Below are 26,714 nucleotides of genomic sequence, written 5' to 3'. Positions count from 1 at the left end.
CAGTGTACTGATTTAAAAACTACATTGCTTTTAGTAATCACAATCAATATTGACTAGAATAGGTAATCAGAGGTAATATCACAATGAGCTTTTCTGTTTAGCTTTGGTGTTTTAGATTGAAGAACTCGACCATCTTTTAGTCTCAGACTTTTGACTGCTGGGATAGCAGGGGTAAACCATTATACATAGTTGATTAAATGATTTGCACTGGGTTTCCTTTTTCTCATGACAGAATAACAGGGTGTGAACTTGCTTTCCTCTCAGTACCACTAGAATACTTGACACACTCTGTAACTCTACATATTTTATGCATTGAACAGCAGGCCTTAGATCCCTGTAAGCCCTGGGGGTACATAGCAATAATTGAATGTACTCTGTGGTTTCTGTCCTGCCTTTTCTGCTGGCATATTCTGCATTAGGGTACAGAAAAGATGTTCTCAGGTTATTTGTAATAACCTTGCTGAGTTGAGAGAGTTATTAGAATTAAGGAAGCTGTAACAACTTTTGTAGACAAGGGACCTACCCTTTCAACTAACTCTTGAAGTTATGTATGGCACTTTGAATCATTGAAGCAATTAATACAATATTCACAAAGCTAGGTAAAAATCAGCTTAATGCCTTCTATAGCCAAGTTTACTCTATATACATTCTAATCTATATTAACTCCAAAGCAAACAAAACGAACTTTCATTAATGGACTCCACAGGATTAAATTGTATAATGTACAGTTTAATTGTAAAACATAGCAGCCCAACACATATTAAGAATATAGCAAAATGCAAGCATTTGTTGGTGTGGTATCCACAATGCCTTTATACAGATGAAATTGTTAGATGAGATGAAGTAGCAGTGAAACTTAGATCATTCCATTCAGGATTTTGTTAGAAAAGACAGAAAGAGCTCTTTAATAAAAAAAAAAAAGGAAGAGTAATCATGAGACAGTAGAAAGAAAGAAACAACATACAGTAAAAGGAGAGATAAAAATCTGAGAATTGAAAAGAAAATCTGAAATGTCAACTAATGTGTGGCAACCTTTTACTCTGAATAAGAACATATGAGTGCTCTTAAAGATAATAAATAGATGAAACAGAAGAAAAAGAAGTTTTGAGAGCAACATATAGAAATGAAGGAGCTGAATCAGACTAGTGTACATGAGCCTGGGTTTCATGAGAAAGAACACCAGGCATGGGGTGGTAAAAGAACAGAAATCAGGAAATGAATATCATCCTCAGCTACACAGTAAGTTCCAAGCTTGCCTGACTGCCTGTCCCTAAAAAGGAAGAATATTCTGTATTTTATGCAATGTTTGTGTGGTCCAGGCATGAGAGGGAAAGGGTGTGATAGAATAATATCACAGTGTCTTTAAAGGTATAAATCCTAGGATTTATGAAAACCAACCAACCACCAGCTGGATGAAGACTAAGGAACATACCACAGAACATGTTAAAGAGGAAATTTCAAAACAACTGACTGATGAAAGGCAGGCACCAATCCATTTAAAACTGACTTGGATACAATGCTCAGCTGATGATATCCAAGACCCAAAGATACCCGGAAAGGTCAGCAGCATTAGCATGTAGGTGCATATAACACTCAGCCACCAATACAAACACATGGAAGTTGTTAAGATGTGGACCATAGCAAGAAAAAGTAAGATGCCACCAACAGCCATCTAAGGCTCTCACTATGGTTTTGGGGATGCAAAATAACCCCAGAGGAAAACAATTAAGGCGGTTTTCTTAGTTAAACACTTGCTGTATAATCCAGTAATCCCAATCTTTCCCAAGGGAAAAATACAAAGTCATGCAAGTGCATGTTCGTAGCAATTGTGATTGTGATACTAGCTAGAAAAATGAGAATGTCTTTAACAATATTTAGATGAATATGAAGAAAGCTAAGCACAACAAGAATTCTATTTATTTACATATTTTATATTCTCACAAAAACAAAAAGTAATAAAGCAACAACAACAGAAACTCAGTGACAGTGTTTTCTAGATGCTAGCAGTGAAGAAATGCCCTCACTGGGAAATTTCTTGGGTGGGAAAAATTATTCTGTGCCCTGATAATGATGACACAATTATCATTATCTATAACATAAGTTAGTATACATGTTAAGTTTCACAGTATAAAAATATGAGACTTGTATAATGAAAACCAAGAGTCATTCTTGGAAGAAGTTATTGTCTAAAACTTAAAATGATTGAAAAGTTTGCTGCTGTTATAGCATCAGTACTACCCAAAGTAACCCACAATCTTGCTATCCTCACTAAAATCTCAGTGTTTTATGTAAAAATTGAATTCTCTCTCAGTCATGGTGGCACATGGCTTAACTCCCTGCACTCAGGAAGCAGCTGGAGGAAATTTCTGAGTTGGAGGCCAGCCTGGTCTACAGAGCAAAGTCCTGGAAAGCTCTGGCTATACAGAGAAAACTTGTCTCAAAAAAAAATTGATTTCTCAAGATTAGGCAAAGTAGGATCCCTACATAATGCCATATACAAGAAAGGTATGCTATAAGAAGATAATAATAACAGAGGACTGTGACACACCACTTTAACCAACACATTGTATATTGAGATTAAAAAATGCATTTTAAGATAGAAAGATGTTTGCATATATGCTCCTCACTGCACCAAATGGACATCTCACACACACATGAACACACACACACATACACACACACATACGCATGGGAGGCAGAGGGTAAAGCAAAAACAAATTGATGTAGTAGGTGCAGAATATACGTAAGTCTCCACAGACTAGGGAAGATAGTCCAAGCTAGATCACAGTCAGTCAGAAGGCAAGTCTTAACAAATATAAAAAGCCTCAGAAGATGATCACTTTGGCCTGCAATGTATAAAAACAAACTAAAGGGAATTTTATGAACACTGAAACTCATCTGTAACTTTAATTTTTTCAAACTTTATTTTTAATGATTGTTCTCTAATGCCTTAACCTCTCTTTTAGCCCACCACCCACCAGAAATAGTGGAAAAGAAAGCAAATGGAAAAATAGACCTATTTAGAAAGTGCTCTTTGGAGTAAATCCTAAATGCATTGTCAGGAAATCAGTAATTTAGTTCACAGGAGTCAGCAGCAGCAGCAACTTCATCCACTCTCAAACATTTTATGAATACACCAGTAGTCCAGTTCAGGGAAGTTGGGTTAGCAGCAACAGTGGTGATACAATCTAACAGAAATAGCCAGGCCTTAGCCTTGGCACAAGTCAGCAGGAGGTATCAGGGCCAACAGGAAGGCAAGGAAAAGTTCTTGGCTAAGCCTCTCAGTGAAATGAAGATCAGCAAAGATGTGAGACCAACAAAAGCATTGCACAGCTAGTTCTATAAGCTCTGTCACTGTCCTGTGAGTCCTTTATATACTCCCTCCAAACATCATGTGTTTTTTTGATGGGTTTTGCCTCAGCATGTGAGTCTGTCTCAGCTGACATCACTCTGCCAATCAACCCAAGTCCATGGAAGCAGCAAGAAACTGCAGCACACCACCAGAAGTTTTGGGTACATTTCTTTCTACAGAGTCCTGACAAATGTAGCTCAGCTACACAATTTAAGGTGGAGCATTATGTGTGTGTTGTTAGTGAAGAATCTTTAATCACGTGCTTACTTTAGCCGAACATCCTTTCTCTTGTGTCTGCTTCAATGAGACTTTCACTTGTGTCCACGTCAAGAAAACACTCCTTCACATGTTTGCCCCAGCAAAACAACACCTAATACAACTGGCTCTCCAAAGAACCCTTAAGTTGCCACTTCACTCATCAACATGTTCCTGACAACCAGGGCATCAATTAAGGACATTACAGAGGATATTTTAAATTTGCTTGAGAGGACAAGAATTAGAGATTGCAATGTTTGAAAACTTACTGGACACTGCAAAGAGGAGGTTTAAAAGAAATTTAACTACATTCAAAAGGTGGGGTAGCTTAGGCAACCTGCTAAACCATGATGAAACAAAATTTTAAAAAGCTCATCTGATAAAATAAAAATTTTATTATTAAAAGTAAATGGAATACAAATTTTAAAAACGGTAGAAAATATGGACAGAAGTGTTAATCTTGTAAGGGGCAGAACATTCAGAAGAATGAAAAATGTAAGCATGTAAAATCCCTTTGTGAAGTAATAGGGCATTTTATTTTATATAGCTATAAAAAAAGACCTTATTAAGATGAAATAATTGGCTTAAGACCGAGAGGCATGGAGAACTGATGGCCCAGAGACCAGTAATACATACATGGATGTAGATCTGAGATTGAAGCAGCCATCTTGTAGCTGACTACTACAAGTAGGACTTCACTGTGCCCAGCAGGCATAGTTGGAAAAGTAGCAGACTCAGCCTGGAACAGCTATGAGACTCCATTTCAGAAAGATTTTAGTTGGGCTTGCTGATAAGTTTGCATATAGCAAACTCAACAGAGACATGGAGACCACACACTGACTCAGCTTCAGCAACCTTCTGCCAGACTCAAGGATTCGGATTCTGTATCCATGGAGGGAGATGTGGATCCAGCTGAGAATCTACATGGGAACTTGAACTCCATCGCAAGCAGAAGCCTGAAGGACTTTCTAGAGGATCTGGCACTCTACCTGTGAAGCAAGTCTCCTGACCAGTCCACATCTGTAACCAGATTTCCAAAAGAAAGGCTCAGAGTCAGGACATACATCTGAAAGTCATATGACAATCAGGTTATAATTTTTTCTGTACCCTATACATCCTCTCTGTCTCTTTTCTTTGTCTCCTTTTCCCATTCTTTTTTCATTTTCCTCTCCCAAAGGACATAGTAGGCGGCTCAGATTTGTGATTACAGATGTCTGTACCTCCAATCTCCCATAAGCTGAGAACAGCATGCCTCATGTGAGTCATGCATGTATGTGGTTTATATTTTTCTCCCTTTCCAGTCAGTCTTCTCTGAAGACTGCATCACCCTAATGTACTTTGTTCCTACCACTCCGACTTCTCTATGTTTCCATCTCCCCAATTTCCATGTTGTCAACCCAGTACTAACCACTAGTATTACCATAAATGTTCTTTTCCTTTCCATTCATATTCAAAATAATATATTAGTATACACACTCTGTCAGTTAGCCTTCCCTTGATAAAATCATTGGCATGTATAATGTGATTAAATTGTAGTTGACTGTTCTTTTATTGGGCCACTACCCTTTGAAAGTGATTGCTTTTGCAAATAATATCATAATCACTTGGGAGAGCTGGTGATCAAGCCTCACCACATAACCATCAGAGAGTGTATCAGAGAAAACAGCACTAGAACCTTGTAAGAACCAGCCTTCTTGAAAAGGGCAAATATGCCTTCCAAAGGAAAAATGATTTAATATACCTAAATTAAATATAAATACAATCAGGTTCCTCACTTCAGAAAATCAAGCCACAGCACAAAACAATTCCTGAAAACCAATATTGACTTCATAGAATGAGGCCCCCAGTGAGACTGAATTACATGACAGCCCAGAAAAAGAATTCAAGAAGAATAACCAACACTATTCAAATGACTTAAGATAATTTTTGAAGTAATCTAAAAACACACAAAATGCTGACTAAAATAAAAAGTGCAATATACGAAGTAACTCTTTAGTGACTTCTTCAGTAAAGACAGTTCTGTGGAAAGCTATACCAATAGACTAGATCAAGGAAAGGATACATTATCTGGCTTTGAAGACAAAGTGGAGGAGTTGGAGCATTTCAACAAAGACAGATGATTAATTAATAGAGCAATTTTAACAATACTCAAGATAAAAAAAGACACAATGTAAAGAAAGACCAAATTTAAGAATCATGGAAGAATTTCTCAAGGCATAGAATATATTTTTCTCCAAAATTATAGTAGAAAATTTCCCACAAGTAGAGAAAGAAATGCAAATCCAAATGTAAAAAGCATTTAGGACATTAGACAACACCAAATAAGAGCACCCCATCATGTCATAATATAAATCCTAAATACACAGAACAAAGGAAGTATATTGAAAATAGCAAAGGAGAAGCACCATATATAAAAGCAGATTTCTCAAGAAATTTAAAAGCCATGAAGGCTTGGGGTAATGTATCAAGTTCTGAAAGACAAAATCTGGCAGCCCAGGCTCTTGTGCTGGCAAAGCTACCCATCACAACTAAAAGAAAAAGGAAAACTCTGTTCCTTAACAAACAAGCCAGGAAAGTCAATGCTACCAAGTCATCTCTATGAAATACACTGGTAGAAAGCCTCAGACTGATGAGAAATACAAATATTTCCATGAGATTAAAGGGAGAATGAACTGCTGTAATAATAGCTAAGCAAGAAATAGGATAAAATCAAACTATAAAGTCAAGAAAATGGCAGGAATTATTACCCATCAGTGATAACTGTGAGTGTTAATGGTCTCAATTCCTCAAATCGAAAGTAACAAACTAAGTATAATTGAAAACTAGGGGCACGTCTTTAAGTTGCTTTCAAGAAACGCATCTTGCCATAAGAACGAATCCCTCAGAGGTGAAAAAGTAGAAAAGGTATCAAATAAAATGTACCTATGGAACAAGAGTGTCTCTCACTCCTCTATATCTGATAAAAACAGTTTCAAACTAAAACTGGCCAGAAGAGAATTTTTTTAAAGGTTATTCCATAATGATTAAGAAAACAATCCATGAAGAGGCTATTATAATTATAAATATATGCACACCATATATTTATAAATATATAAAACAACTATCACTAGTAGTAAAGATACAGATGAACCCTAACACAATCCTGGTGGGTAAATTTCAGACACCTGAAAAGTATTTATCCAAACACCACAGAATACACATTTATCTCTGCAGTTCAAAGAACTTTCTGCCAGGTAGATTGTATTTAAGGCACAAAGTAAAGCTTAGCAAAAAGGAAAATTAAATTTCTTCTGTCTGATCATAGTAGAATGCAGTAAGCAATCTCAAGAGAAACTATAGAACTACATAAACTCGTGGAGTATAAATGCTGCTTGCATATCCTCAGAGGAGGTGATAGATGAAAGCGGTACCCAAATTGTGCATATGCATGGCTTGGGCTGAGCCAAGAGAGTTCCTTTCTCTGTTCTAACTATCCCTAGGCCTAGGTCTGGAAGCTCCTAGGCTCCATACCATCTTCAAAGCTGACTGACTCAATCTGGCTTCTCTCAGCTTCTGCCTGAATTGTTCTGCCTGACCCCATACTATATGTTCTAATGTTCTGGCTCATTCTGCCTTCACCTGTGTCTAGCTTGTTCTTTCTGTAACCTGTCTCTGTAAAACTGTCATTGTAAAACGTGCATGTGTGTGTACACACACACACACACATACACACACACACATACTCCAACACACCACACACTTTTAAAAAATACTCTCTCCATGCTTTCATGTAGCTTCTCTTCCTCTGCTGTTCTACTGTGAGTTGAGGGTATCTATTCTCTGACTCATTCTGTCAAATCTTTCTCTGATTAGTCACATTATCTGCCCATCAAATAGACATCACTTTCAAGTATGGCTATTTCCTTCTCCAAACTAACCTTACGTTAATCATTATGGATTAAAAGTGTGTACTAAGGGTGTGTCTGTGTTCTAGACAGATCGTAGTGTAATCCAGGGTATGCCTGAATTCTGGTCACATCATATCTTTGGATGGGGTCCCTTATCAAAGCAGCCATGTTACTGGATTAAAATTCCTCGACAATGGAGTTTAAACAATGTTATTATTTGATGAGTTGGTCACTGAACAAATTTGTAAGAAACAAAAAAAAATGAAATTAAAAGGAAAACATAACATACCAAGTCCAGTAAGATACAGTGAAAACAGTTATAAGATAGAAGCATATTGCACTAAGTGCCTACATTGAGATCTTAAGTAAACAACATGATAATACACTTTAATATCTTAGGAAAGCAAGACCAAGCCAAACACCAAGTGCTTGACAGAAAACAATAATTAAGATCAAGGCAGAACTGGTAAAGTTGTGCATCAGTCAGAGTAAAAAGAATCATGGAAACAAAGCCTGGCTCCAAGGATACCTCTGTGTAATGTTTTCTAGTTTTATCCATCTACAAATTTTATGATTTCATTGTTCTTTACATCTGAATATAATTCCATTGTTGTATGAACTACATTTTCATGATCCATTCTTCAGTTGAAGGACATTTAAGTTGTTTCCGTTTCCTAGCTATTGTGAATAGAGTAGCAGTGAACATGACTGAGCAAGTATGGCTGGAGCAGTGTCAGGTTCTGTGGGCATAATCCAAGGAATATAGCCGGACCATGTGGGAGATCTACTTTCAGCTTTTTAAAAGGATATTCCTCACAGATGTTCATAATGGCTTCACCAGCTTACAATCCCACCAAAAATTGTAATTTCTTTCTTGTTAGCCATTCTGACCAGGTATAAAATCGCAAACTACTTTTAAGTTAGTTATATTTCTTTAATTGCTAATTATGTTGAATACTTGTAAAGATAGAAGAAATAACTATTTCTTCTTTTGAAGATACTTTCTTCAGATCTATAGCTTATTTTTAAATTTGAATCATTTGCTTTTTTGTTGTTTTTATTTTTTGTTTTTTATTTTTATTTTCTTAGTTGTTTGAATAATTGGATGTTAAGCCTTAATCAGATATATGCTTGGCATAGATGATCCCTCTCTGTGAGTTTCCTCTTTAGCCAGTTGATTGTTTCCTTATTGCCCACAAGCTTTTTGGTCTTTGGAGGTCTCATTTGTTAATTTTTGGTCTTAATTCCTGAGAAAATAAAATCTATATCTCTTAGGATATTATCTATATCTCTTAGGATATTGTCAGTGTATTTCTTTTAGTAGTTTTAGCATTTCAGGTTTCATAGTGAGGTCTTTTTGATGTTGTTTTGTACAGCATGATAGATGTGGACCTGATTTTATTTTTTTGCATTTGAATATTCAGGTTTCCAAGAAGTGTTTGTTGAAAATGCTGTCTTACCTCCAGTGTGTAATTTTAGCATTTATGTCAAAATCAGATGGCTGTATCTGTATGAATTTATATGTGGATTTTCTATTTTATTCCATTGATCTAAATGTCTATTTTTGTACTAGTAGCTACCTAATTGCAATGAAGGCACTGATCACTCAGTGACAGAATGCTTACCCGGAACTGTAAACCTTGCTAACTACCTATAACTTACGAGGTCATGCACGCGAGAGGAGAAACTACTAGTGCAACCTTTCTAAACCAGTGCAATTCCCAACTGTACCTTAAAGACTTACTGTTGTATCCACATATGAGTGTGACGCTCAGCCCTCATCAACGACATTTCTTTTACAGTAGATGGAAAGTATTACAGAAATCCAGGAGCAGTATAAATGCAGAGGACTACAGACTGAATACTCAACCCCTGTAGATACCTTTATAATGCACCCTTTATACCTAACACTGGGAATAGCATTAAAGAGAGCATGGAAAATTTATAAGAGCCAGAAGATCAAGACATCTGGTAGAAGAGAATGTCCTCTATATATATCAGGGCAGCTGAAACCATGAAAACTCTAGAAATTCTATCACCTAAACAGGGCCTGCATAATAAGAAACATCAGAGTGTTGACATGCCAGTGCGGATGTGGGAAATCTCACAGGATTTCACTCCTAGTGAAGAGTGACAGACAACTAATTACTCCTGAAAAAAATGGAGAATTGGTCTTCTTCAGGAGTTAACATCCTGATAGGCTATCCGGTCTCAAGTGATCTACTCTAAACACATCTGAGCAACACTAAAGGGACTGGCTCCACAAGTGGTATTGTGTGTGTGGGTGTCGGTGGGTGTGTGGGGGTGGATGAGTGTGTGTATGTGAGAAACATTAATAATTGAAGGATAGGCCAATAATTTGAAAGAAATTGCAGGTGACATGGAGATGTGGAAGTAGGAAAGGGCATGCATAGTGCAAATAAAAAAATAGTAATGTATAAAATTCTCACAAAGAAATTAATAAAAAGCATAATACTCTAAGTCTTTCCTCAAAATAGAGTTCTTTGAAGGAAAAAAATCAGCAAATCTTTATGTAAAATATCCAAAATAAACAGAGAACAATCTCAAACTAATTAAATCGGAGGTGAAAAGAGCCATTATGATAGATACTAATGAAATTCAGACAATTATTAATAGGAACTTCCTTGAAATTTTATATTCTGTTAAATTTCAGAGTATAGGGTAAATGAATTTTAGATGCATATCAACTTAATAAAATTATATTAATATGATCATTAAAAGATCCATCTATAACAAGCAAGGAGACTGATGCAATAGTAGAAAATACCTCCCCAGTGGAAAAAAATTACCGTTGGTCCAGATGGATTCACTACAGAATTCTTTCAAATTTCAAAGCAGAAGTAACAAAAATTTTTATTAACCCAAACAGCATGGTAGTGACACAAAACATACACGTAACTCAGTTGAATGCAATAGAATATCCAAAAAGAAATCTATCTAGTTCCAGCCACATTACTTTTGAGAAACACCGAAACATACATAGAAAAACAGCCTCTACTTGAAATCTGTGTGTACCAGTATGAAACTGGATCCCTTTTCCATGCAAAAAAGAAAATTCAAAATCAATTAATACCTTAATGTAGGACCTGAAATAAAGGAAAATGTGGGAAACTCCTTTAGAAGTAGGCATAGGAAAGGATTTTTTCAATGTTATCCCTGTTTCAGCCAACAGTAAATGGATGTGATCTCATGAAACAGTTTATCAAACAAAGAGGCATCATATGGAATATGATCAGCAATAGCATAATGAAATGACCAGACAATTCTTAAAAGATGTGCCAATAAACATGAACTTTTTGGAATTGGTTAAAAAATAGATACAAACATAAAATTTTGATAATGTCAATAAAATTGCTCAGTTCTGAGAGCTCAGGGGAAGCTCTAATAGTAAAAGATTGCAAAGAAAATGCAAGGACTGTCTACCATTCACCAGTAACATTCTGAATGTCAGTGACTTCTACCCAAATTGAATTTTAAATACCAGTGCAACTTTTTACATGCATCCATATATAGACTTTTTCCTGGGCTGTCAAACATATCTCCCTTTTTCTCTTTGAGGTCAAGCCCAGGGCAAGTCAGTTCTGACCATTAGTTCCCCATCAGTCCTTCTCAGGTGTCAAAACTCTCCACGTACACATACTTCTTAATTAGGTGGGTTGCCACAGCTATGGAAACTCTGGGTAACAAGAAAAAACAAGTCATTAAGGACTAATTCTCACAAAAGAAGCCTGGGAAAAGAAGTTAGGCAATAACTAAACATTTGCTAGGACTTCTACCCCTGACTTTTTATATTCACATTGTTCATAACTTTATATTCATATTTTTCATAACTTTATATTGTGCATGGAGAGTTGACAGTCTTAATATATAAAAAGCATTTTTCAAATGTGTTCCTTACAACACATCTTGTATGGTATATATTTTATATATATTTATATTATATATATGTATGTTTTATATATAATTACATGTTTTATTTATTATATTTTGTATATTAAATTATATAACCAGCATATAAATATATAATTTTATAAACATAAAAATATATATGTATGTTTTCTTTATCAAAAGTGATTGACTAGTTGACCTTGGCAGGATCAGGTACATTTAAATTCAAATGACCGTCGATCATAGGTGCTTATATTTCAATAGTTTATGGAACAGCTTTCAAATTTTCTAAATTATGAACTAGATTGAGAACTCTAGATGTAAAAAAAAATTGAAATGCCATACAAATATAGTATGTTACAATTTTTATTTGAATTTTTCCCATAATTCTTCAAATATTTTGCTTTTCTATATACATATCTGGTGTTCAAAACCCTGTACATTGAGTTCTTTTTTACATATCACCTTCTGCATGAGTACCCTTGTTTCGTTTCTCTGTCTCCAAATTCCTAATGGTAGAGTTTTAGGAAATGGAAGCTTTAGTTGTTGTTAGACTAACCCTTCTAGGTTGGAAAGAAGACTCCTCCATTCGTTCCTCCGTCACCACTCTAGCTTTGTGCTTCGTTCTCTGCAGTAATCCATGCTCTAGAAAGGTTCACTTTAGCAGAGTCTTTGGTAGCCTGTATCCATTTGCTAGAACAAATCCTTTTCTGATACTCTCCGTAGATAGACTGTTTCACTTGTGTTCCAGACACTGCTGTTCTTCATACGCTTCCTATTTGTCCTGACGATGATAAGGTCATGATTACATCTTTGTTTTTCTGTTTGTGTACTAACAAGACAATGTAAACCATGATGTGCTGGGGTTTGTATTATTTTGTTTTCTGTGCACAATAAGAAGTTGATTAACAAGCATCTTTCTGTTCTATTCTACTGATGTTTCAGGTTAGTGCTGTGTGATGCTATGGCCACTGTGAATGCTCCCGTGACACTGCTCTAGGTTCTCCTCCTGTGTTTGCTGTGTGCACATCACCTCTTCCTGCAGAGTTGGCTCCTAATCTCTAATTTTGCTTTCTGATGCAGCTGATGTAATTCACTATTACACTAAAATGAATTGCTCAGGAGGTTTAGAGAACAGATTGTTAAAAGCTGCAATTTATATTTGCAGTGGGCTTTAGCATTTAGGTTATTCTTGCCCTCTGCATGTGGAAATAGGACTTGTGCTTGGTGGCGCATGTGCATGGCATTGTCTTTAACTCTGGCAGATTCTTTTCTCTACTTCATGTGGTTATTCTAGTTCTACTACATCCAACTCAAGATAGTTTTCTCATGAAGCATGTGATTATTTACTTTAAAACTATTTACTTAAAAGCTTACAGAGGTATTTAGGTAACATAACAGCAAAGTGTCTAATTGGAAAGTTATTTCTAACATGGTGTTCTGTCTATTTACATGCTTGTTTTTTTTATGGAAAGAATGATTAAGGCTAAGTGCACTTTCAGAAGAAGATACTTTTATCATTTAAACACCCTATTTAGCAAATTCAAATATTTTTGATTACTGGCCTTAAGAATAATCTCCATGTCCCTCTCCCTACAAATAAGACCATCCATGTTATGCAGGTTTCATATTTCCTGTTGATTCCTGTTAGTGCTACAATTTTCTATTTCTGTTTTAAAAATTAATTAAAACACTGTCTAGATCACCAAGCCACTGTCCTCAAATGCTGCTGAGATAGGCCTTGCTGCCCTCACTGAAAACTGTTCAGTGTGTTTGCCTGGGTTTTCCCACTAGAATCGAGGCTTCACTAGGAAGTAGGACTCACCTGTCTCATTTGTGCCCTGGCACATTGTGACTATTTACAATATTACTTTAGAACTCAACTTAATTACTGGGAAGCACTTGTTCCTGCCTTTCTGATCAATATGCTTCATCTACATTCAGTTTCAAAGGAGAAGTCTCTCTTGTTCTATGAATTAGAAAGAACTATTCACTTTTAGTGATAAGTTCTAATATTTTATGCTGTGTCTTTATGTCTACATAGACACTTTCATACAAACTTCTATGTGTCAGTATTGGATCACTGGTATATAATTTGTCCCTAAAATCTTACTCTGAATTATAACTAGACTTGAATTAGATTTGGGGTATTTGGTTAGCCAAGATAATGTTTACATTTTTTACATTATTGTTGTGTATATGTGATGATGTGTGGGCATGCGCATGTGTCATTGAGCACATGTACGAGGTATGACGTTGATTCTTTATTTAGGCCTTTATTTGGGTTCCAAGGATGAAGCTCTGGTCATCAGGTTTGTGCTTTTTCCTGATGATCTGTTTCACAGGCCCACAATTACACAAAATAATTTTAGTTCAAAATTAAATTAATAACAGCATAATATGTAATTTGTTTACACAGTTTGAGAAATATCATAGCAATGAATTATTCTTTTCAGTAAAATATGAGCTTATAATTTCTGCAACCTTAAGAATATTTATTATATTACTTAATCTTCAAGGCCACATTTCATTGCTAATATTAAATAAAAACAGATGACTCATTACTCACCTTTAGTGTTTTGCTTTAAATGCTACACTTATGACAGAAGCTCAATCTAGGACGAGTCTAAGAACTTAGAATTCTTGAGCACACAGCTGTTGAAGGACATATTTTCTCAGATTGCTTCCACAATTCAAGTTTGTAATTGTTGGGCAAGGATGAGAGTCTTGAGAATAGCCCTGACCAGCCTCCACTTGAGCTGCCTCCACTTGAAAGCATTTCCCTTTGTGCTTTCATCACAATAATTATCAAGTAGTTTCCTTTTGGAAATTGTCTTAGCCTTTTATCTGTAAGTTTATGAAAGCTTTCTGATGAAAAGAAAGTGATACCTGGCATTTATATTTATCATGGCTTATTAGTGCTAAGTACTTGAAAGAAAAAGAACCTGCATTTTTAATACAAATATAAAGAGTTTATATGACTATTAGAGCATATTTAAACTTTCTTAAATTTCAGGACTTACATATAGTTATTTGAGTTTTAAAATTGATGAGAGTTAGAATATAAGTAGTTTAAAATTACAACTATAAATTGTTCATTTTTATATGTTACTGCTAAAAAAATTCCATCATTTAAAAATATGATGTCATTTTAAAATAAAGACATTTCTGTATCCTATTTAAGCTATTTATGTTGCTATTTATGTCATATCACATGATTTTGGTATATTTCTCCTCTTTGATTACTGATATTTCACTTAATGACATGCATAGGCAAACTACATGTATACCTTTTGATGAATATTTAACCCCGTTGTGTTTTTTACAGTACTGAACTTGAAACAGACATATTTCTCAGTATTTGCGTTGATGTGAGGGTTTTAGCTTCTGAAGTTTCGTGGGGAGAAGAGGAACACGTTTGCACTAGCATAGAGCTAACAGTCGCTTGTAATGAGATTTAACCCAGAGAACTAGAAAGGCCAGATGTTTGTGACAGTGAATATGTCTCTTCTTTCCCTTTTTCATTCCCTTCATTGCAGTCTTAACTAAATCAAGAGGTCAAGAAAAGGGCAAGACATTCCAGTCATTCATCATTGGTATAAAAAAAAGTTTAATGACCCTAAGAAACATCAAAAATACATTTTTTGCATTTATAAAAATAGTATTTAGCTGTAATTCTGTTTTTAGTGCTATGTAGATTATTTCAGAAACATAAAAGTGAATGCCTTTTCTCTGTAATTGAGCTGATAGTTTTTCCAAGCCAGAGTGTGTTGGCTTCCTTGTATTACAAGCACTTCCTCAGTGCAGCACCACTAGCATTTGCTTAGTTGTGGACTCGGAAGTAAATAAATTAACATAAAATGTGTTTAAGCTCAGCCTTGTCCAAAGTGATTACTACTGAATAATTTAGACATTTCACCCATTTTTTAAGATACAATGAATCAGGTCAATAAATAGCAGTGAAAAACACATGAGAAGTGGCATTCACCATCAACAATTACCAAAATATTTATGAATTATGGCATTTTTGATGAGATAACACAAATCGGCAAGTGTTTAAAGGAGAAGTCGGCTTGGGCAGGATGAACCTATGTCAGACCTGTTATCATAGGCTTGTCATCTCTAGTTTTATAGAACAATTTGCTGTATGTATTACAAACTTCAAGCCAGGCAAACACACACATACCTCTGAATTATTACTTCATAATAATTCCAATGACCTATCAACAGAATGACAAGAAGTTAGAAAGATTATGTTAATAAGAGTCGAAATGATTATGTGTGTGCTGTGTCACTCACCTAACAGCTACTTTTGTTTCTGGCCAACATGGGCATCCTAAATGTACATATTAAAGGTCCTTACTCAGCCATTCCCATTGAGAAATGGACTTTTCCTTCATTTAACCTAGTAGAATTTCCATGAGGAAGTGTATTTATTTTACTAATGCTTATTTTTTCATGAAAATTTTTAACATATTTCATGTAAATGAGTACCATTTCTATGAACATGAAGAAGTTAAGTCACATGAAATTTTTTAAAATAAATATTTGAGCTGGGCAGTGGTGCTGCACGACTTTAATCCCAGCACTTGGGAGGCACAGGCAGGCGCATTTCTGCGTTCGAGGCCACCCTGGTCTACAGAGTAAGTTTCTGGACAAGCAGGACTACAAAGAGAAACCCTGTCTCAAAAAACCAAATAAATGAATAAATAAATAAATAAATAAATAAATAGAAAACCCTTGGTGAAGTGTTACTGCTAGTCCAGTTTTTTGGAAACCTTTTTTTATTTTTCCCGTTTATTTATTTATTTATTCATTCATTCATTTGTTTTTCATCCTGATCACTACCCCTTACTAGTCCCCCTTCAAAGAGACCCTCTCCCATGCGCCCTCCCCTTCTTTCTGAGAGGGTGCCCCCCCACTCCCACCCGTACTGTGGCACATAGTCTCTGCAGGGTTAGGCTTATGCTGTCCCACAGAGTCCAGACAAGGCAGTTCAGTTGGGAAACAGATTCCATATACCGGCAACAGCTTTGGGGTGCGTCTTTTGGGACTATACCCAGGAGTGCTATAGCTGGGTCTTCAGACAGGATTATTTCCAACCTTCTCAGAAACCGCCAGATTGATTTCCAGAATGATTGTACAAGTTTGCTCTCCCACCAACAATGGAGGAGAGGTCCTCTTTCTCCGTGTCCTTACATGTGGTGGAACATCCTTTGGGTCTATGCCCAAGAATGTTATACCTTATTTGGATAATCGGTTTCTAACTTCTTGAGTTCCTTATATATTTTGGATATTAGCCCTATATCATATGTAGTATAGGCTGCTGTTTTGAGATACTGACAGTTTTCTTTGCCTTACAAAAAATGAGGTTCCCAATTACCAATTCTTGATCTTAGAGCCTGAGCCATTGGTGTTTAAAAGAAAGTTTTCAATTTTTTTCTTTTAGTTTTTGGAATTCTTATTTGGTAAACACCTATGTGTATACTAAATTATTTCCCCTGAAGTTCAAAAAAAATCTATAGATAAATTTGTGTGTGAGCATTTGGTAGGCATCCCTGTTAGCATAGAGCCATGTCTGTTTTAAGACTACTTTTGCAGTGTAGTGGCACAAAAACAGTAATGAATGGCTGTAGCAGACACTCACTGTAAGACATTTACTACCTAGACCTCTAGAGAGTATGAGACTGAACAGTGTTATTCTAATACAGCCAGGCTGCCATTCTGTAATAACTGAGTTGTTAGTACACTGTACAAAACAGCTCTCACTGCCTCTACAGTATTTGGATGGGCTTTCTTTAAAGATAAAATTTATTATTTTAATATAAAACAAATTGAATGAATCAAATTTAATGTTTAAATGTATTTAATAATCTAGCTTCTTTAACTTATATTACAGCTGATGCTATCAAACTGTCAGTAAAAAAATATACGAAGAACTTGAGATGGCTAGTGAAGTATTAGCTCATACTCTTCTACGCAGGTTCATTATTCTAGTATTATTCACAGTTATAATGGAATTCTAACTCATCATTGATATTTCCAGTAGTTTTATAACACTGTTCTTGAAGTCTTATTTTCATGGTTTTAAATTTGGGAATCCACATCAGTTACTTACTCTGGTGATTGTTGAAACTATCTGGTAGGTTTTGAAAGTAACTTTTATGGAGAGGACCCTACTGGTATTAGAAGAAGCAATAAATGGCATCTTTCAAATACAAAAGTAAACAAGTATAGAGAAAAGCAGGAAATGGTTATTGAGCCAGAGAGATAGAGAGAGTTTGCTGCATCCTAAAGCCACTCCCTGGTAGTGTTCTTTTCTTTCAGCATGAGAAGCATAAGGCACAAAAAGCACCGTAGGCACTTTCTTCTATCCTTCACAGTCTACAACAGCAGTTCTCAAACTGTGGGTCACAACCGCCGTGGGGTGGCATACCAGATATCCTGCATAGTAGATGTCTCCATTACTGTTCATAATAGTAGCAAAATTACAGCTATGATGTAGCAACGAATTAATTTTATGGTTTGGGGTCACCACAACATGAGGAACTGTGTTAACGGGTCACAGCATTAGGAAGGTTGAGAACCACTGCTCGCAGTATTACATCCCAGTACCATTGTTCTGGTTTGATGTTATTGTTGGTGGTTTGTGTGTTTGTCTATCTGTCTGATTTTTCATATCTCAGACATTTATTTTCCCCCTTTGACCAACATAGGGTCAGCACCAACCAGACCACTGCCACCCCTACAGACTTTCCCACACGAGGCTGCTAACCTTGCTGTCCTGTACATCCTCCCCGATCCTCTGGATCACACACATTCCAGTTACCCACTAACAACAGCACCAACACTGCACTCCTCGCTCTTATTCAACCCTCCAGGACATTGCTCACTATGTGTTTTCTACATGAATTGGCCTCTTGATCCTCCAATTTTTTACCCCTCCCCATCTTACTAAGTTGTGTTTTGTTTGTTTGTTTCCTGTCAACTAATGATAGTTTCTAAATACATATTAAGATTCTTTGTCGTAGATGTCTGTCAAAGACTCCTGTTTCAGAATAAACTTCCCCATCCCACATCTGATCCACATCTGACCAAAGCATGCTGGCCAAGTCACCTTAGTCACAAAGCCATCACGACCTTCCTTGGAGTTGCTACCAGATGCATTGATTCAGTTACAGATGAATTCAGTGCACTAAGACCTGCGTAAACGACTTGCCATTGTCTAAACAATTTAGAGTAGTTCATAGCATCACCAGATAAATTTTACTTTCTCCTGCTTCTGATTAAAGTTCCTCAGTATGAAGTATGATGTTTCTTAAATTTGCAATATGATGATTTCATTAGAATAAAATATTACCTGTGTGTGCATTTCATTATTACATTCACCACTGCATAGTACCTATTTCTCTTGTTTATATTCCTTCTAACCCTTAGGAATAGTTTATAATGAACCATAATTTTGGTAAGTTTCCAGAATTGCCTTAGCTTATGTTCTCATCATCAATATTAGGCCTGGTTTTGCTTCCTAGTTTGTCCTTTCAGAACAGGTAGCTCTGACCAAAACTAATTAGTGAAAACTAACTGGTAAAGAGTAATGCTTTCCAGACCCGAGTCCATCTTCTTGTACACACATGAGAAGGGAGGTGTTTACAAACACCTTCTTGCTATCCTGCTGGCTTGTTCATAATTCTTGGAAAAAAATGCATTTTTGGTATAAGCTTTTATATTTTTCTTATGATGCAATTATATTGCTATGAGTTATAAACTACTATATAAGAGTTGTTTTTAAAATAATCAATAATGATTCCATTTTTCTAAGATTTTACTTTAAAGTATTATCTATTCAAAATCAACACAGAATAAAGACGGACAATTTCTTACTGCAGAGTAGTATTGTCTGTGTTAATATACCCACATCTTAATTACGATCCTGTGGGGTTTTCCTTAAGGTTTTCTTTGTCAGAATCCAAGTACTTGATCAGCCAACAAGCGATACATGGACTATCAATCTCTCTGACTCTGTAGCTCCTGAGTGCGAGGATTTCTGACCAGTTACACCGCACATCTTTTAAACAAGTTTTCACATCAGTCTCTTATTTCATTAGCTGCCTGCCTAGGATCTGATAAGATGGAGTACCAGTGACGTTTTAAAGCTTGTTCTGTCTGTCTGTATGACATAGATAAACTCTTTAGCAAACCCCTCTAATAATTGCACATGCTTTTGTCTGCAAGGCACTTGAGACTGCTAGTTGAAACAACTTAGGAAAACAAGAAACTATAACTGTTACTTTAATGTTGTATTTCTTAGCATTTTTATGTAAGAGAAAAGCATGTCTTTCTATAAGATAATTTACTGGGCCAGCAGGTGGGCTCAACAGTAAGTACCTTTGCCCCACAGGCCCAGAGACCTGAGTTCTAGCACAGAACCCACACACCTGTCCTTATGACTCCCATTGTTGTTGCACACATGCCCCCAACATACATCATGTACATTCTCAAAATAAAATTCATTTAAAAGATATTTTTTTATTTCATTTGTACTTAGGAGTTAAAAAATAAATCTATTCTTAAGCTATCTTTGTTATGACTTGGACATTTATTTTGAAGTAACAGCCATTATAACTTATGTGATCATCAGTGATTGGTATTTTAAGATAGCAACCACTATAATTAATATTCTCAGAGAGAGATAATTATTATTATTATTAAATCTAATTTGCATCTCTTTATTTTGGTACTTTTAGAAGTAGCTATTATGATATAATGCTTTGCAAATTATCCTTTATTTAGAAAAATTGAATAATTATGTCTAAGTGTTTATAGATTTTTTTCTTTTTGGGTTTTTCAAAACCAAGTACTAGGATTGAAGGCACGTACCACCACTGCCCACTTCCAGGATCTTTTTTTCTGTAGAGTAGGCATGGCCTTAGAACTGATGAGACCTATATGAGATGATGATGTAGGGAACTTAGCACAGTCCCCTGCAGATGTAGAGTTGGTGATCCATATGACTATATACCTATTGCGTGCATTGTTTTCAATCCTTGTTGTACCTGGTCTGTGAGTTTGGACCATTTAATAAGCTGTGGTAAATGACCTATGCGTACATTGTTTAATTTTGATCCTCCAAGTAGAAAATGCCAGCAGGTCTTTCGTCCTTGTACTCTACTCCAGGAAACAGTCATATAGCAACACCTTTGGATTAATGCAGCTCTGACTAGCCCGATTTCAATAGTCATCCCTTACATTACATAAACATTTTAAAATTTCTCGACCTAATAACTGAAACATAAAATCAAAATTTTAGAAATTTTCATAAAATTTGAAACATCTGAATATTTTAAATAATGTGGAAGAGTATATGGATAAAGTTAATTTCTGAAGTCTCATCTCATAGAATCTTTTATACTTTAAAACCAGGTAGTTCTGTGCCTGCCCTGTGGTAACTCTTTGCGTTGCCCTTTCCCTGCACAGGCCTTGTTTGTATGAAGTCCAGCACATCCGTGGTGGAACTGGTCATGCTGCTTTGCTCTCAGGTAAGAGTTTTATTCTCTTGGTCTATCTCCATGAGATTTCTTACGTGCGTATAATAGTAATTATAATGAAAAGTTATCTCTCGCTATGGAGATGCAGGAGATGGTTTGATGCATTATGGTGCACTCGTGCCTAGATGCACATCCCATGGAAGCACTGCCTTATTGTCCTTCTCTCCTCTGTGTCCTCTGGTCTCTGTCCTCCATGACCTCCCATTGCTGTATTCTGTTGGAGCCTGCCTTTGTTCTGTGTTCTTACGGTTTTTTAATATTGTTTATACTATTTCTGCAGCACACGTTACAACTTTAGAACATAACTAGTAGTCATTGTTGTTTTCTCCTTTGTTAGATTAGAAGTGGTAGAAAGTCAAGCCCTCTTTGTCAGTACTAAATACATGCGACACAGCCATTAGTGAGTCATCTTTGACAGGCTGCTTTCCCATTTTATGTAGAATTGCTATATATTTATAAATCTAAAAGACTACTGAATGGTAATTATCTTTATTAACAAGAATTAAAGATAAATTGTTGGATATTCTTTTTTACAATTAAACAAAAAATTGATCTAGAACTTGAAGAAGAACCATGTATTAGTCTTTTTAGATAACTAAAATAGAAAATTAATGCACTTTCCTGTCACCAGGAATTCATGTCTGCTGTCATTATATGAATATGAAATATTCCATAATATTTGAGTAGTAGATACATGCTTGTAATCCGTAGCCATTGTATTCTATTCATCCCAGGTATACTCAATGGAAGGGTGAACACTCCTGATGTCCATAACTGTCCTGAGGTCCACCTAATGCCACAGCCAACCCATATAAGACAGTGGTTTTTAACCATCCCAGGGCAAACAGCAAATGCTTACTTATTGACTTATCCCCGGTCTCCTCAGTAGAAGGATGATCACAACTTAGTCCTAACCCGCTTGAAGTCCACCTAAAACACCACAGCCAGCCCAGATAAGCCGAGCATGACTTCAGTGGTCTTTATTCTAGAGCAAACAGCAAACGCTTACCTTTGGATTTCCAGTTTACTTTCTTCAGGGGTATGTTCGTGAGAACGCAGGAATACAGTCGAGAGGAAAACACAGGGAGCACCAGCCCTGGGAGAAGCTCGTCTGCAGAGCTTCTGAAGATTGTACCCAGTGCAGAGGGCCTGAGTTCAAGGGAGATGGGAGCTCTGTGGCTATGTTAGGTGGAGGAGAATCCAGATATTTAGCAGCTTTTGTGGCAAGGCATGGTTTAGAATACCCTTTCCCTTAGCCCTGTCTATCGCTGCAGTTCAGAGAATAAAGAGCAATGTTGCATTAGGATCTGGTGTCTTTGATGGCCTCTTTTTCTAATTGTAGGTTTAACATTACCCATTTGCTGGCTCCAGAAATTCCTGCCATTAGGGGCCCTAGAGATGAAACTTTGCCTCAGATATTGATTGGAAGGAAGAGTGGGAAATGTAAGCTGTCTCTGTAGTACACTTTCCTGTGTGTCAGCAGGACAGCCAAGGAGACAGGCCTCATAGATTGATTTTCAAATTGAATTTTAAAAATAATTCAGTCTTTGAATACTGAAAATTTTAAATGTTTCAAAATTTTAAATGTTTTATATGAGGTTAAATAGCATCATATAAGTAACTTGAAAGGTCTGCACATTAAAAACAACTGTCTTATTATTTTCTGTTAATCTGTTATGTTACTTTCTACAAAGCACTTTTAAGAAAGCCAGAGAGTGCTTTCCATTCTGTCAAATGCAGTTGGGTAGTTAACTATTTCAGTGTGAAGCTAAGCCTATCAGTCCAGCATTGAAGATCATTGTTGATCCACAGATGTTTTCAGACTTTGGTTTTGAGGTCACTAAGAAAGATGGACACATTTCAAAAGGTTCTTAAAATAAAATGTCATTTTTTCACTACTGATGAAATCATGATTTTCATCTCTTAGCGGGATGACCATAGAAGTGGCAGGCCTCTGATGAAAAAAGTTAACCGTGCTGTAGAATTATTGGGCCTAGCTCTCTACAAAGCATGTTCTTTTCTGCAGGCCTTAATGCGTTTCTTCCATTGGAGCTGATCCCCATAGAATTAGCACCAGTCTGCGGGCTGTCTTCCTGCCAAGGCAGGCAATCACGATGAATCTTTAAAACCATGGCCCACAGAGCTCGTTTGCTTTGTTTTACTGTCAGTTACCACAGATGATGAGCAGCAGTGAGAGATTAACAGAAGTAGCTCAGGGTATGCATTCTTACTGTCTATATATATTATATGCACTTTACCTCACAGTGAGATAGAGCCATAAAATAGCATCCAGGCTGTGATTTAATTCCTGCCAAAATAAGTTTTCAATGCAAGTATCATTTTGTAGTTTGTTTGCATAAAATTTATCTCCAAACTTAGACAAGATATTGAAAACTGAGATTAGAATATGCAACAGGGATTGAAAGAAAAAGGAAGTGAACTTTATTTTGGGTGCCTTATATTTCTCTTTGTTGTAGCTCATTAAATGCTTTTACTTTTACACTTTTCATTTCTTATTGGAAGTTCCATGTTAACTACTACATATTATTAAGAATATTTGGTTTTCTTCCCTCCTTATCTGAAAAAAAAACTCTTGCCAATAGTATGTGTCCAAAATGTGTTGTAAATTCACATGAGATCACATTACAGATGTCTGACGGTACTTGTCAAGGGTAATTCAGTTCATATGGCACCCTCTAAACTCTAAGGGACATGGCGTCCAGTCTACCCCCAGTGGAATTTTGCATTTCTTCAAAAACATACTTTTAGTTTCAAGAAGATATCACCATTTTCTGTTGTAATTTGTTTATTGTTCCAAAACCACAGAACAATTTTTATTATATTTTGATACTTTTCTTTCCATGTATATCTTAAACTTTAAGAATTAGTTCTGTACTCTTCTCTTATGGTTTGTATTAATTTAGTTACTAGCATCTTTTTACCAACATGTATTCTTATAGTTTTGAAGTGTAAGGAATTGTATAAGGTGGTTATCCTTTGCTCTGTTTGGCAAAGGAACCCACAGTCAGTGTCCTGCCCAGGCTCCTGGTTGCAGGAAGCTGGTGTCAGAGCATGCATCTGCATTTGCTGTGCTGTGGCTGCCGCTCCTACAACACTTACATCCTCCTAGGTTATCCTCCATGTACTACATTCTTTGATGAATAGCAGATTGACTTTTTCCAAGCAGACTTTTTACGTACTTTAATAGTTTCTAATTATTTCCAGATTTCTCTTTAGGAAGTCTCCATGAGAAGAACTCTAAGAAAAAGTGAGTGGTGTTACCACAGGATTTCTTTAAGTTTCTATCAGTAAAACTCAGCAGATGCACGTGCACTGCTCTTTGCTTTGTGTGTCAAGAGATAAATTGAGGGACCTCATGAAAAAAATCATGTTATCAGTATTTAAGTGCTTTCTGAGTTAAAGCACTGATTAAGCAAATGCCTGCTTAATAAATCATTCCAGTTCTCATTAAAAGTTGAAACTACATAAGTTAAAATAATGACTCCTTGGATCTATGTATGATGTGCTCAGCATGAATTATTTTGTGGTTTGTATGACTTTGTTCTTTTCTAAATACTTCATATATTTAACTAAAAGGATTTGGTGACTGGTGTGGTCAGGGTGTGACTCAGGGCTTTAAAAAGCAGCACTCACAAAGGAGCCACAACTGAGGAAAATCCTTTTCCTTTCAAGTGATTCGGCCTTTGAACATTTAATTTTTGAAAAACTTTTTTTTTCTCCAATTTGTTACAGTTTAGTCAGATGGTACAAAAGAAAAAGATTTTTTTCTAGATGTAATAAAGCCAAGATGAGGTTCTGAGGCCATGGTGAGGCTAACATGCAGAACCCTGATAAATGTCTTCGTTCGTATATATTCAGTTTTGTAAGGACATTAGACTGTGTAATAAGATGATAAAGATGAGAAAACCAGGGATGGAGCGTGCGCTTTTCTCTGGGCCTTTAGAGAACTGTTGTGCAGTTCTGTCACATGTGATCAGTGCTTAGGCACCCTGCAACTGTCTTTTAGAATTGCAGTGGTTACTGAAGCCTTAGTGACATACTTCTAGTCCCCAGGAGGTTAGGGTTATCTACGGCATTGCAGATATCACATTTAAATTTGAAGGCACTGAGGCAGAATGAAAAGACACATGGCCTGAGATGTCTAACTGATATAATCACGCACAATTATGTGTGGCTCTAAAGACTGAATGGTTGTGGAATGCTCTTTGGAAATGGTCCCTGAAGCTGGTAAGCTTCCACTGCAGTATTAGCAGGGAAGGAGACACAGTCCTTGGAGGCAGTTCCAACACATCTGTGGGTCTGTTTGTCTGTCCTCTCTTATATCTGTTCTCAGGCTAGGGGCCAGCTTATTTTTTTATAGCACATAAAAAGTTAAATAACTAGGGTTAGCTAGGTGGATCTGTGGGTAACAGTGCTTGACCACAAGCATGATAGACAGTGCTTATTCCCATAACCATGGTGAAATGAGAGAACCAAAGCCCTAAAACTGCAATCTGACTTCTGAATGAAAGAAAAAGGAAAGAAAAGAAAAGAAAAGAAAAGAAAAGAAAAGAAAAGAAAAGAAAAGAAAAGAAAAGAAAAGAAAGGAGAAGAGAAAAGAAAGGGGGCATGAATGTGGCTAAGTATGATAGAGGAGAAGGTTTATTGTAGACAAAAGGGAAAGCACCATAGGTATGAGGGTGAGCGTAGCCAGAGATGTTTGGAAGGATCCAGAGTGAACACATCTGAGCTGGGCCATGTGAGTGGGCATGGGAGCGGGGACTCCCATGAGCATCAGCCAAGAGGGCAAGAGGCCCACAAAGCCAAAATAGTGGTGTAGCTGAAATGGCTGGATTCTATAGGGATGAGCATACTGGGGAATGGCAGTTAGTCCAGCCACTATGCTGGAGAGGTCAGATAAGAGCCCAGGGTACAGGAGGACCCTGTAACTGGTGAGATTGAGGGACACAGGGAGAACCTGTTAACCAGAATCTGCTTATCTGTCAATAAGTATCTCAGTCCTTTGACACCACTTCCACAAATACTCCATGGCACAGCATGCCAATGAACACTGCTGGTATCACAAATACATTGATGATGATGATAGTAAATTTATTTTTAAAAATCAGACAATATATTTTTGGGTTGTGTATAGTAATTCACATCTTCCTAGATATTTTTCAAATGAAGTTTACACAATCTATTTAATACATAGTTAACAATGGATCCTTTTTCTATGTTCTTTCTGTAAGCTCCCTCTCCTCATATTCAGATTAGTTTATCTAAAAATATGTGGATGCTCACCCAAAACAAGGAAGCCCCACTGGGGCAGTTAAGGAAAGGAAAATGGCCATTCTCCACAGAGAAAGATCAATGAGCAGGAAGTCCTGTCCCTTGTCTCATTTTACTTCTTGTGCTATGAAAAGGGTCTTCATAGTCTCATGATAAATTACGCTTGGAAGACTTAGACTCTACATGTTTAGCTTTTGACTTATAGAAGTTCTTGTTATAACAAATTTTAACTTCAAGACTTGAACAAATTCAAAACTACATCTGTAAAGAAATCTTTTTTTCCAATTTTTTATTCAGTATTTTCTTCATTTACATTTCAAATGCTATCCTGAAAGTCCCCCAAACCCTCCCCCCCAACTCCCCTACCCATCCCTCCCACTTCTTGGCCCTGGCATTCCCCTGTACTGGGGCATATAAAGTTTGCAAGACCAAGGGGCCTCTCTTCCCAGTGATGGCCGACTAGGCCATCTT

General features: G+C 36.5%; 1 protein-coding gene across 10 annotated transcripts in view; it reads left to right on the top strand.

Annotated features, from left to right (window-relative positions):
- Positions 1–26,714, top strand: part of Nbea (neurobeachin) — a 543,806-nt gene that overhangs the window by 258,296 nt on the left and 258,796 nt on the right. For all 10 annotated transcript variants that reach the window (XM_029475176.1, XM_029475174.1, XM_029475170.1 and 7 more), the window contains one exon: positions 20,881–20,942. In XM_029475176.1, the coding sequence (XP_029331036.1) occupies positions 20,881–20,942 (62 nt within the window). The remainder of the gene's footprint in view (positions 1–20,880; positions 20,943–26,714) is intronic.

This window comes from Mus caroli, chromosome 3 (genome assembly GCF_900094665.2).
Source record: "Mus caroli chromosome 3, CAROLI_EIJ_v1.1, whole genome shotgun sequence".
Taxonomy (NCBI): domain Eukaryota; kingdom Metazoa; phylum Chordata; class Mammalia; order Rodentia; family Muridae; genus Mus; species Mus caroli.
Note: the sequence above shows the minus strand (reverse complement) of the source record. Positions and strands in the feature narration are given on the sequence as shown.